This window comes from Ziziphus jujuba, chromosome 4 (assembly GCF_031755915.1).
Source record: "Ziziphus jujuba cultivar Dongzao chromosome 4, ASM3175591v1".
In the NCBI taxonomy this organism is placed as follows: domain Eukaryota; kingdom Viridiplantae; phylum Streptophyta; class Magnoliopsida; order Rosales; family Rhamnaceae; genus Ziziphus; species Ziziphus jujuba.
Window position 1 is genome coordinate 2,997,285 of NC_083382.1, and position 12,898 is coordinate 3,010,182.

Consider the following 12,898-nt stretch of genomic DNA (forward strand, 5'->3'; position numbering starts at 1 on the left):
AAAATGAATATCAAGCTCATATAGTTTAAATATTGTTTAAGTTAATGTTTACTTGTAGAGGCTCACATTTTGAGTCTTTTTTTTTTTTTTTTTTAAAAGCAAAATTTTTCTTAAAACATATTTTTTTGAAAAGAAAAAATATTTATAAAATAAGTAATTAATTATAATAACCATCATTAACATTTTTATACAGTAATTATTGAAGAAAGTATTTTTTAATTAGATATATATTTATGCATGTGATCATTAATATTATCAATTTTTATATCACATAAAAAATAACATCGACATTTATTATTAGAGATACTGAAAATCTCTAGAAATTCAAAGCTCAAAAATAACTTTGGTTTTGATAAAAATATTGAGGATTTAAAATATAAAAATATGCATGAAATTGTTAGAAATTATCAAATATAGATAAAAACTCATAAAAAATGATGAAAAATTTTATTTAAAAAATAAAAAATTGATAGTATATTTCTTTTAATAAACTAATTTATAATAAATATTAATGACCATAAATATACTATTATTAATAAAAAATATAAAAAATACATATTTGATAAAAAAAAAATTTTATTAAGATATATATATATATATATATATATATATAGAATAATTATTATAATTATATTATATTTTATCAATGTCATATCAATATAACATAGAATTTTTAGATGGTTGAAAATTATTAATTTTTTTTTATTCTCATTTTGAGATATGAAATATGAAAGATAATTACCAAATATGTATTTCTGTAATATTTTATATGTAATTCTTAATATGTCAATAATATAAATTTTTGATAATTGAATTTGCAGAGAGTAATAATATATTTTTGCATATTTTTTAAGTTTTATCTATGTTTTAATTTTATTTACAATATAATATTATATAAATATTAAATTTATTATTATGAAAAATACTAATAATGGTTAGATAGACTTATTTAGTGTAATTATGGACATTATTGGAAGGAAATTAAAAAGTAAATATATATATATATATATATATATATATCAATAATATTAATTTGATAAATTTTTTTTACTAAATATCAATAATATTTATAATTAAATTTCATAAATATTTTCAAAAATAAATTTACAGAAAATTTTGAAATTTTTTATAAAAATTATGGATGTATTAACCAAATTATGAATAATTTGATATAGATATTATGATAAAAATTTTCATAAAAATTATAAAAAAAAATTTTGATTAATATTATAAAAATTATATCTATTTTTATTTGAAAATTAAAATTCTTTTTCATATGCTAAAGAATAAAAATCTATGAAAAATTCAATTATTTTTTTCAAAACAATGCCAAAATCAACAATTTGGCCAATCCACCGTCCCGATCGTATATCAAAATCATTCCAATTTATTTATTTTGAATATATGCTTACCTCATCAATCTATTTGTTATTATTATTATTTTGACTGAGATATGTGCACCTCATCAATCGTGTACATACTTGGATTGTTTATTATTTTCGATTGAGGCATGCGTCATGTGATGAATGTGTTTCACATACTTTTTTAGGTTGTTAGAATCTGACAATTTTAATTTGTTGTTAAAACATAAAGTGGATAAGCTCTACGCGTTTTCTGGCTCTTGCTTGCTGAAGTCTTGGTAAAAAAGTTGAGTTGAGCATAATTATTATTATTATTATTGTTTTTTCTTTTTCTTTTTCATTTTTTTTTTATCATTATTGGATGATTAAAATCGAGAACCTCATCCATAAAAGAGTAGGTAAACATCATCGCTAGATTGTTTATGTAAACGTGAGTTACATGTAATTATCCTCTTGATTCCTCTCACTCTAATTATGTGTGATTGTAATTATTTTATTTAATATTTAAATATTTGAGGATTTACAAAAGTTAAATCTGTTGCTTGGTATTTTACAAAATAAAATATTCTTTGATACTTCTCACTAATTATGTTGGAACAAAAAAGTCAATTACATTGATTGCATGAATTTTATTTCCATTTTAATATTGAGGATTTGCAAAAGTTAAATATGTAGCTTGGCATTTACAAATACAATTTTCCTTTTTTTTTTTTTGGTTTTGAATAAAGAACTTCGTCATGTAGAACATAAATTAAATACATCAACATCAAAAAAGAACTGAAGCCCCGCTGGGCCTTGTTCCAAACTTCCAACCATGTACACAAAGATAATCATTCCTTGGCAAAGCTTGCCAACTCATGAGCAACGACATTTGTATTTTTAGGTGCAAATTGACATCGGAACTGTGGTGTATGAGTTAATTTACTGGTAGTGAATTGAGTCCACTATAAAGCACTCGGCAACCACCAGTAATTTCTGCTTGTTACTTAGCACATTAAGAGCATATTCAAGGGATTTTTTAAAGTAAAAAAATATATTCTCTATAATAAAAAGCATCTTTTAAAATAACGAGTAAAATTTAAAAATGCTTTTCAATAAACTCTCTATTAAACTTTTTATTTTTATTTTTTCTATAAACATTTATTGTTTTATTTGTAGCCTTTCTCTTTTATATAAGTTACTTATTTTTTAAATATTATAATAATGACATAAAAGAATGTGTTACATTCAATTAATTAATAAATATAATATTGAAATAAAGAGTGGTTTTGGTTTTTTAGATTTGGAGAGCCAAATCAACTTTTTATATTAAAAAGTCAAAATAAAAAGTTTATTGAAATTCTTTTTTAAATGTTGTCTTTTTAAAATAAAAAAAATACCATATTTAAAAATTCTCTTGGGATGCTCTAAGAGCTGATAGCAAACAACCTTGTTCATTTATGCCGCCAAAATCCTGCTTGTTACTTGGCAAATTAATAGTTTCCAAATTAATCTTATGTCTTTAATTATTTAGGAATATAATTTAACTATATTGATTTTAAGTATTTTATTGTCACGTTTATTTAATTCAATTTAATTTAAATTTTATTTTTTGTTTCTATATATTTAATTGAAGGATAATTTTATTTTTGTTTGAATTTTATTTTACTCATAGACTTGATCCAGTGGTTAAACCACTAAGAATATGCCTCCATATTTTGACCTCGATAAAAAATCTACCTTCCTTTAATATTGTAATTAAAAAAAAAAAACTAAATATATATTTTTACACTTACTTTCTATGAGCTTTAATTTTTGGGATAAATGATAATTTAGAAGTCTTGAATCTTTTTTATTTTTCTATGTACGTATCACATCCAAGAATGTAATTATTTGGACCAAAAATAAGAATCTAATTTACAGCTTTTGATTAGCACAAATTTTAGAGTAATTAACTACCTCTTTTCTCTTAAATTCTTAGTGTTTTACCTAACATGTTTGATTGATTTTAAAGCATGTTCATTGCTTTAGAGCGTTGTTTGCATCTACAATCTATAAAAGCAAGCATTCAGGTTTAACTGGATCTTTCCTTTTATCATGGTAAATAATGTAGTAACTAATATGACAATTTTATTTATTTATTTATCTTTTGTTATTGGATTTCATATACTATTTATTGAAGGTTTTAGTTATCCATATCTATATAAATAATTTTTTTATCTCTTAATATATAATCACATCATTTGTTACATAATTTAATAAGTTTAGTAAATATTTTGGTGTTTTTAATACTACTATTTTGTTTATTAAATAATGCTAGACATGAGAAATGATGTGATGATTATAAATTTGCTTTTGTTATTGGGCTTTAATGAAAAAAAATAAAAAATAATATTATTATAACATCCATTACATTATTTAGTGAATAAATTTATTAAATATATTTTAAATACATTAATTAATTTTTTTGAGAAAATATTAAGAAAATATATATTAAAGGATAAAGTTCAAGTCTACACCCCTTCAATTTTATTATAATATCATTTGGACTCCATGCTTTTAAAAAATCATCATATATCTTCCTTTTATTTTTTTAAAATATCAAAAGCGATTCAATTGCAAGTTTTTATCCATTTAGTTCTTTTATCAGCTAAATATCAAAACTATATTTTTATAATATTATTCAACCATAAAAAAAAAAAACTAATATTTTTATATTTATGTGATCTTTAACTTTAATATTTTCATAAAACAGAAGACATGTAAATAATGATTTTTTAAGTATGTGAGATCTAAATAACATCATGGTAAAATATAAAAGGTGTAAATATAAAAAGAGTAAATGAAAATTTTCTTATATTAAATAAAAAAATTTCAAAAAAACTTGATAAAAAATTTCAAGAAACTTGGGGTGATCAGGTCGTGGCCACTCCAGGCCATCGCATTGCTATGCCTCTGATTCCATCTTTAAGTATTGCTCAGCTATATATAGCCATCAAAATACCAAACAAAATCAACATTTCCTAAAGAATAAACCCAAGCTCTTTCATCTTTAGCTATTCATCTTGCTATCTTACGTTCAACTTTACTTTTATGGCTTCTGACATTATTTTTCTCAAAGCCGAGAAGCTCCGAATACTTGCAGAACGCATCCATGGAATTGAACGTAAAAACTTAGGGGACATCCAATTCAGGTCAACAACGGAGCAGGTGGTTTACCTTAGAATCTCTAACTCCAATCTTCAATCCGTTGGGAGCCTTCTAGATCAGAGTGGTGAAACAGTGAAGAAGTATAAGAACGACACCGTTCGAGGTCCCATTGCTGCTCTCCTATTTACTTATACAGAGACATGCCTCAACAATGCTCTGCAGATCTTCAACAACTACACTCTCCGACGGGACTACCTCGACAAAATCACCTCCCATCTCCAAAACCTTACCAAACAATTGGATGATTTGGACACTTCCAATTCCGCCGATGTTGCTTCTCTCACCGACCAAATTGTGCATTACAATGAGGCTGTTATCAACTACACCAAGATGAGTGCAAATTCTCGTGCTTCTGAAGAATTCTCTAGGCGTCTCAGGAACAGCGGCATTGACTTCCTCACCTTTGTCAAAAGGTATGGTCTATCAAGTTGTCCTTATTTATGTAAGTCTGATTTGTGTGTGTATATATATATATATATTAGTTTGCACTTACTTTTGCATGGATGCAGATATCAAGCGAATCTTGGATTTTCTGGACCATTTGATAAGTTGACAGATGAACAAAAGCTATTGGTAATTAATTAATATTATTAATTAGAATTTGATTTTGCATATAAAATAATATATAATAGATGATATGATGATGATAAAACAGATCATATATATATATATATGAATGATTTCTCAATTAATGATTTATAAACTAACTAAAAAAAATCCAAATCGAAAACGTTAGCATTCTTAACTCACATTAGTTTCATCCTAATTATTGGATTTAATTAAGCACATATATGTATGTATGAATATAGGTGTATGATGCAATAATAGAGGCTTCAGGTAGGGGAAAAGTACTGCATAAGAAAGTGCTAAAGGCTATTGCTTTGCCAGAAAGTTTCAGTGGCGATGAAGAGAAAGATATATCCATTATGGATGTTGCTGGCAAAGCAATGCTCCTGAAAAATGCAGCATCCATAACATGGGATGTATATACATCTGACCACCCAATCAGAACCGCGACACGTATTGCCATTGTGGAAATAGCTGAAAAAGGAGGGGCATTGCTGGAAGACATTGTCACAGCTGCGATGGTAACATTAGAAGTAGCAGAGGCAACATCTCTGTTCGTTACAGGGGTTGGATTTGTGGCTGGCTTTGTTGGGAGTTATATTGTTGGGCAAATTGCTGGATCTGTTTTCGATGCAATTTTCGGCTCCGCAGGGAATGATCCTCTGCCTAATAAAGACCATATCTTCTATGTAGCTGCTATGCCTGATGGCAAAGAATTGGCAAGAATAGTCGCCTGAATTTCTACATCAAACAAATAATCTAAAAAAGTGCTCTCTTGAGTCTCTAGCTACTGGACCATCCTTTATCTTAAAAAAATGGATAACTGGCACGTCTTGTGATAAAATATCTGTATGGAGAATGTTTGTACCTGCCTTATTTGCTACCTTTTGTCTTTGTTCTGCTTATTTTGCTTCTAGTTTGAATATGTATCAATAAAATAATGTGTTTGAGTAAATCAATGTCCTAGTCAATTGAAATTTTTTTTTTTCTATTATATATTTAGGCGTATACTATCAATTTTAAATTTTGTATATGTGTGTGTGTGTGTGTGTGTGTATATATATATATATATGCATCTTCATGAATATATTAAATACTAATCCTAGCCACAATAAAATGTGAGATTAAAAATTTCATATAAATTTTATGAGAGATGAGTTAATTGAATTAATCAAATATATATATATATATGTTTGGTTTTGTAGATGTTTCTTTATACTTATTTTTTAATTTTATCCTTTTTTTTTCCAAATTCGTTTAATCCAAAGCTATTGTTGATGCCACATCATTTAAACGGTACATGGTTTTCAGATTCCTACTAAAACCCAGCAATATGCTACCCATATATATGTATATATATATATATATATATATATATATATATATATATATTTTTTTTTTTCTTTTTCTTTTTCTTCTTTGAGTGTTCAGCGAAACCAAATCAATAGCCGGGTGTTCTATTTGGCAAAAAGAAAATTTTGGAGGGTTTCGATGTACCCCTGGGCCAAGTTTCTAAGTGATTTGGGGAAAATTATTTTTTGTGGGTGAAGAAATGTGAATTATGTGATTTGAATAAACCAAAAAAAAAAAAAAAAATCCCTTAAATCAGTTTGCTTCTAGAAGAGGAATGGTTTTGAACTGGGGAAGTAGTAAATTAGAGGTTTTATGCTTTTGACTATCGTATTGGACCTGCTATTTATTACAATTCTTCTTCTTCTTTTTATATAATTATATTGTGAAATATTGTTTGTAAAACAATGGTTTTTGCCAATGTTATATGGAATTTTGATTGAGAGAGCTGCTAGATACTTGGGTATTCAATCTAATTTTGTTGTTGAATCTTGTCTGATTGTGGGTCCGAAGTTTATTATGTAAGAATGGAAATATGAGAGAAAATATAAGAGCTGTAATTGCAGTTGTATATTGCAGCAGTTTATTATTTGATCTATCTTTTGAAAGAACTTAAAGTACTTGCAGGGTTGATTAGTTTACCATTAAGTCTGTTTGGATATGCGGATTAGATTATCACACAAAACAAAGGCCCAAAAAAAAAAAAAAAAGACACATGTATTACACATAGTAAATTTTAGTAGTCATGTGAAAATTATGTGACATTTAAATAACATAGTATAAATAATAATCATTATATTAAAAGGAAAGAAAAAAAGGGCTGAGACTTAAAAACAAGTATAGACAGCAAATATCCATAAGACGAAATAAAAAGATCTAAATCCTTGAATCATATAATAAGATCAAATATAACACATGCCTTTTATAGGTAAAAACCATAAAAAAAGGGAATGGAGTGTGTTGTTTTTGTTTTTTTTTTTTAATTTTATTTATTTATTTTGTTTATTTTGTTTTTTGTTTTTTGTTTTTTGTTTTTTACGCTCTACAACTGATGCTTGACGGACCCAGTCTCTAATGCAGTGGAGACCTCCATTCAGAACTGGCCCAATTTTTTTGTGGGCTGCGGAGAGAAATTTTATTTTTATTTTTATTATTATTATTATTATTTTTTTTTCAGGTGTACAGCTGATGGTTCAAGGAAACACACTGAAGTGGAGACTTCCAATCAGAACCGGCCCAATTTTCCTTGTGGGCTAAGAAAAAAAAAATAAAAAATGTAGGCTTGTAATTAAATGGTATTTTTATGTAACTAATATCAATGTATGAAATGTATATTTACAGCATTTATTTCTTATTGCTTTTATTTTTGTTTTTGACTGATCTTATTGCTTTTATTTGGATATTGATATTGAGAAGGTGTGTGGCGAAAAGGGCAGTTTTTTATTTATTTAAACTTATTTGAATGTGATTATATATATATATATATATATATATATATCTATTTTGTTCTCAATCATTCGTTAAAAGTATATGTTTTATTTTGATTGAAAATGTGTACTTTATCTTAACTTCTATATTTCATAGATTTAAAAAAAAAAAAAAAAAAACTTAGCTTCGATAGATTAATTAGTATTTAAAAGGTTACATACCAAATTAAACAAAACATTGAAATTGATTGTATATAGCTTATAAACCAAACACTTGAAGGATTAAAAAATAAAAATAAAAATAAAAATAAAAACTTTTCACAAATATTATTCTTATTGAACTGGAAAACAACTCCACATGATAAAAAGTACAACAGTTATTTAGCCTTATATTTTATTTATTATTTGGTTTCAAACAAAGGAACTACGTGGTTCGCCTGTTTTACAACGCTGAATTGTTGCACGTAGCAGCTGCCTTTTATTCTTGTCCACACATATATGAGATAGATTTTATTTATTTTTGGGAAAAATTGTTCATATTAATCATTTGGTAGTGACACCTTCCAAGGACATTATTCCCACAAATTCAGGAGAAGTCCCTTCCCCAATTGTCACATTCGATTGACATCCATTCCAAGTATCTTCATATTTAGTGGATTGGCTTTCCAACAAACTTTTAATATAATCCCAATGATCAGTTTCATAATGATGACCTTCACGGATTTCTGTATAAGCCTATAAAAATAAACAAACAATAAGAAAAAAAAAAAAAATATATATATATATATATATATATGAACTGAAAACCAAAATTCATAAATATGATCTACTATACTTACATGATTATTACCAACATATGGAATGCCCCAAGATTGCATCCAGTCACAGAGTTGACCGTCGCCATTGAAACCGCGGTAGATGATAGCGGATTCCGAACCGGCAAACCAAGAAGGGTGGACATGGAGAAAAGCACCCCACTGCCCATTTTGAATCTTGGCAGGGTATGGAGATTCATAGATATGGCCGTGCCAGTCTTTTTTGCCGGAATATGTTACAGTGTCTCCGGTGGCATTGTAAATCATGCACTTTGCAGAGATTCCATTGCCATACTTATCTTTGAGACCGTACACAAAGTTTTTAGCATCCACATCTTTACCTCCGGAGTTGATGAATTCGAAAGCCACTTCAGCTTTGAGTTTGCGAGTTACTTCCTTGCCTGGATAAAGTTCTTTTACAACTTCGTCGGTCACAGGGTTTCCAAATACGTTGCCTGCCATAACTTGTCAAAATATTTATTATCAGTAGTTTTTACTGATCTTTCTATATAGCAAGCTAGTTTTTGAAGTTCAGGTGGTACGGCTTTCATTGCCTATGAGAACCCATATTTATACATATGAACTTCATGCCTCCCCAAACTGTGGTTCTTTTTTCTTTTTCGTTTTTAGTTCTTAGCTCTGCGGGTTTTGTTGGTCTTTGTCCCCTTGTTAGTCTTTAAAAAAAATAAAATGACTTGTAAATGGAAAGTTGTAGCTTAGCATTTTACAAAGAAAATATTATTTGATTTTTCCCTCTACCTACTTATTGACGTGGGACTAAAAATACATTATCTTGATTTTTAATATTATATTTTCATATTTCATTGGGGGACACTTTTATTTGTGATAATTTATTTATTTTATATCCTTTATTTTTAATTATCATGTTGCATTATAGATAAACAATTAGTCTCACATTAGATTGATCCAATATTTAAAGCATTGGGATTTCCTTATAAAGTTTGAGATCAAATACATTATGGTTCTCTAGATCTCTGGTGTGCAGGTTAACCTGTAATAAAAAGTTTGAGTTGTTTAAATTAAGAATTTTGTATTTCATTAAATCCATATTTCACATTAACTAATTTTTACTTATTCAAAAGCCATTAAAGAAAAATCTAAAACTAAAACCATCAAGTTAATTTGATAGTAGACTCTTTACATATATATATATATATACACACACACATGGTATTCATAATGTAATCGATCACGGCCTTCGATTAATAAAACTTTTATGATTTGACTATATTTTTTTTCTAAGTTCTTGGTTTGTTTTTTAATATTCTTTTTGTCTTTTTCATACCTTTCTTAGCTAACAGTTTAAAGCAGTACATTTGAATTTATCCGCCGCCTCCCATATGTATGTCTCATTCAAGAGTGCAATTAATGTGATTCGGATAAAAAGAAATGAAATTGATTGCTTTGGATTTATAAACTTCAAAGTTCAATTACCTGTTTTATCTCAAATTATTAGAATTATGTGAAATCAATAAGTTCGATCATCTAATTATTAACATTGTTTGCTTTAAAATGTGATTTGCATCTTTCTTCCATAAATTCTAGAGACTACAGTTTGAAACCGAATTCTACGTTTCTTTTTTATAAAAGGGCTATGGTTAGTCAACCCCAAACATCCATTAAAATCACAATGATGTAAGGCACATCTAGATTGCTGTGGTTGATACTTCACATCCTTGAGCTGGAGGGAGGCAATTGGAAACATAATTAAATAAATTGATGAGCTTGGGTGGTTGTTTAGCCATCTTGATCACATGCTTTATTAGTTTCTGTAGTTAAAATAGTTGTTAAGCTATAGTCTTTGTTGTTTAGTCTATAGTTGTCTTCAAGTATTGATGACCTGTCTGGTTGTTTAGTCATTTTTAATGTTTTTTTTTCCTTTGATAAACTTTGTTTTAATTAACTTAACTTTACAAATTAAGTTTGATATTGACATTGCTTTATGTTGTACAATAGTAATTATGCTCTATCGGTTTTGTTGCTGATCTTGTCCCTGTTTTAAGTCTTTGTCAAGTAAAAACCTTGAGTTGTAACTTGTAATAGAAAATCTACAGCTTGGCATTTTGCAAAGAAAAAGTTCTTTGTTTTTTTTTTTTCTCCTTGTAGTTATGAATATAGTTCAAGTTGACAGAGCAGGAGATTTTGTTTAGTCATCTTTTTTTTGTTTTTCTTTGGGTCAACTTCGTGTAAATCATTTACTTTTATCTTTGTTTCAACTTTGCCTAAAGCATCTTTTATAATTTTTAGTTTTTTGTTTAACTATTTGTTTAGTCTTTTTTTGTTATTATTTTTTGTCACCATTGTTTAATCATCTTGACTTGTGCAAAGTAGAAATGCTTTTTGAACTAAAATTTAGTAGTTAACATCTACAACTTGAGGTAGACAGTTGGAAATATTTTTATATAATTAAATTTATAAGGTGACTGGCTATTTAGTCTTTTTTTTTTTTTTTAATTTTTTTGGTATGTATGTCTCTCGATCTTGTAGCTATCTTAATTTGTTGCGGAGCTGACTGTTTTAGTTGTCTTTTTGTTTTATTTTATTTTATTTTTTTAATTTGGTGTACTTTGTTATTTGGATTTGTGCATAGTTTGTTCATTGACATGCTTGACTTTTACAGTTTTGCAATTTAAATCCCAACTTTCACAAGTTCAATTTAGGTTCTTAATTTACAATGTGCTGTAATTTGAGCAATGTTTGATGTTTGACTAGTTGATTATTTAAAGGTCATCTCATATGAGCTGCATATGGGGTATCAAGGTGTAATTTTTTTAAAAGGTAGAAGGTGCTTTGTTGCAAAGCTGACTGTTTTAGTCGTCTTTTTTTTTTCAATTTTTTTTTTTATTTGGTCTACTTTGTTATCTTGATTTGTGCATAGTTTGTTCATTGACATGCTTGACTTTTACAGTTTAGCAATTTACACCCCAACTTTCACAAGTTCAATTTAGGTTCTTAATTTTACCATGTGCTGTAATTTGAACAATGTTTGATGTTTGACTAGTTGATCATTTAAAGGTCATCGCATATGAGCTGCATATGGGGTATTGAAGTGTAATTTTTTTAAAAGGTAGAAGGTGCTAAATGCGAAATTTAAAAACTACAGAGTATTAAAATGCATTTAAAATATGGATTTTAATACCTTTTAATTTCAAAATTTTGTACTCTAATCCCTAGTTGGAAATTTGATGCTTGCATATGAGATGATAATTAAGCTTTGTTATTCAAAACTTAGCATGATTTAAATTGCAATAAATACTAAATTGAGGGCCTAAATCACATCTTTCAGAAGTCAATAGTCTAAATTGCAAAATCATGAAAGTCATAATAACTAAATGCGATCAACCCAACTACTGAAAATAGTTGTACTCAAGCTTTAAGTGTTTTGTTGTTCTTGACCTCTTGTAATTCTTAATTAATTAAAAACTTGAGGTGTAAATTTAACTTGTAAATTGTAACTTATACACTAAAATCTATAGCTGTTATTAGTTCCAGATTCATGGGGGGGACACTCGTTTTCATATGAAGATTTTTTCAATTTTTGGGGTTCAATTGAATTTTTACTTATGTTTTGGGTAGAAGTTATCAAGAATTGAATAGACTGAACCTTATGCAAGACAAGTCTAGCTCTGATTCCAAAATGAATTACAACTCATTTGCTTAAATTGATAGAAAAGGCAACATTATTAAATTTACATTATTGTCTTAATAAAGCCATGTTCCTCTCAATAGCTGCTGTGTTGTTGTAGGCCTCCTTCCCGTTATGGCCATAATATGGCTCCATATATATATATATATATATATAGATATCATTCTTTTACATGAGAATCCAAGATAAATTTTTATCCACAACATGTATATTTTTAAAAATATGCATATGTGTGTATTTTCATTTTATGCATGTATCTTTAAAAAGATACACATTGTTTTAGATAAAAATTTGTCCAAAATTCCCCAATTAAAAAAAAATTATATATACATATATAATACGCATATGAGAAAATTTGATGTTATATAAAATATTCATTTTTCTTTTTTTTGCTAACTCCAGACATTATTATTTTTTTTCCTACAGGGAAAAGATCATTGATATAAATAGTCTTTATATGATGTAAATGTTTGTACAATTTAACGTGCTATACAAATATATTCAAAGATAACAGTTTTTTCA

General features: G+C 27.3%; 2 protein-coding genes across 2 annotated transcripts; one reads left to right on the plus strand and one right to left on the minus strand.

The window, feature by feature from the left end:
* Positions 1 to 4,283: 4,283 nt before the first annotated feature.
* On the plus strand, positions 4,284 to 6,072 carry LOC107416217 (uncharacterized). Its single transcript, XM_016024686.3, has 3 exons — positions 4,284 to 4,963; positions 5,060 to 5,123; positions 5,360 to 6,072. Exons 1-3 carry the CDS (start codon positions 4,434 to 4,436, stop codon positions 5,852 to 5,854), a joined length of 1,089 nt encoding a protein of 362 aa, XP_015880172.3. The 5' UTR covers positions 4,284 to 4,433; the 3' UTR covers positions 5,855 to 6,072.
* A 2,185-nt stretch (positions 6,073 to 8,257) lies between these two features.
* On the minus strand, positions 8,258 to 9,364 carry LOC107416211 (23 kDa jasmonate-induced protein-like). Its single transcript, XM_016024679.3, has 2 exons — positions 8,734 to 9,364; positions 8,258 to 8,629 (listed from the first exon to the last, which is right to left on the minus strand). The coding sequence occupies exons 1-2, from the start codon at positions 9,169 to 9,171 to the stop codon at positions 8,438 to 8,440; spliced, it is 630 nt and encodes a 209-aa protein (XP_015880165.3). The 5' UTR covers positions 9,172 to 9,364; the 3' UTR covers positions 8,258 to 8,437.
* Positions 9,365 to 12,898: the final 3,534 nt, after the last annotated feature.

Bases quoted from the DNA above. Each gene is read 5' to 3' on its own strand.
- LOC107416217 (XM_016024686.3), top strand. From the start codon at position 4,434: ATGGCTTCTGACATTATTTTTCTCAAAGCCGAGAAGCTCCGAATACTT. The intron at 4,964-5,059 runs GTATGGTCTATC...GCATGGATGCAG, and splicing joins TTCCTCACCTTTGTCAAAAG to ATATCAAGCGAATCTTGGAT. The intron at 5,124-5,359 runs GTAATTAATTAA...GTATGAATATAG, and splicing joins CAGATGAACAAAAGCTATTG to GTGTATGATGCAATAATAGA.
- LOC107416211 (XM_016024679.3), bottom strand. From the start codon at position 9,171: ATGGCAGGCAACGTATTTGGAAACCCTGTGACCGACGAAGTTGTAAAA. The intron at 8,630-8,733 runs GTAAGTATAGTA...TTATTTTTATAG, and splicing joins CATATGTTGGTAATAATCAT to GCTTATACAGAAATCCGTGA.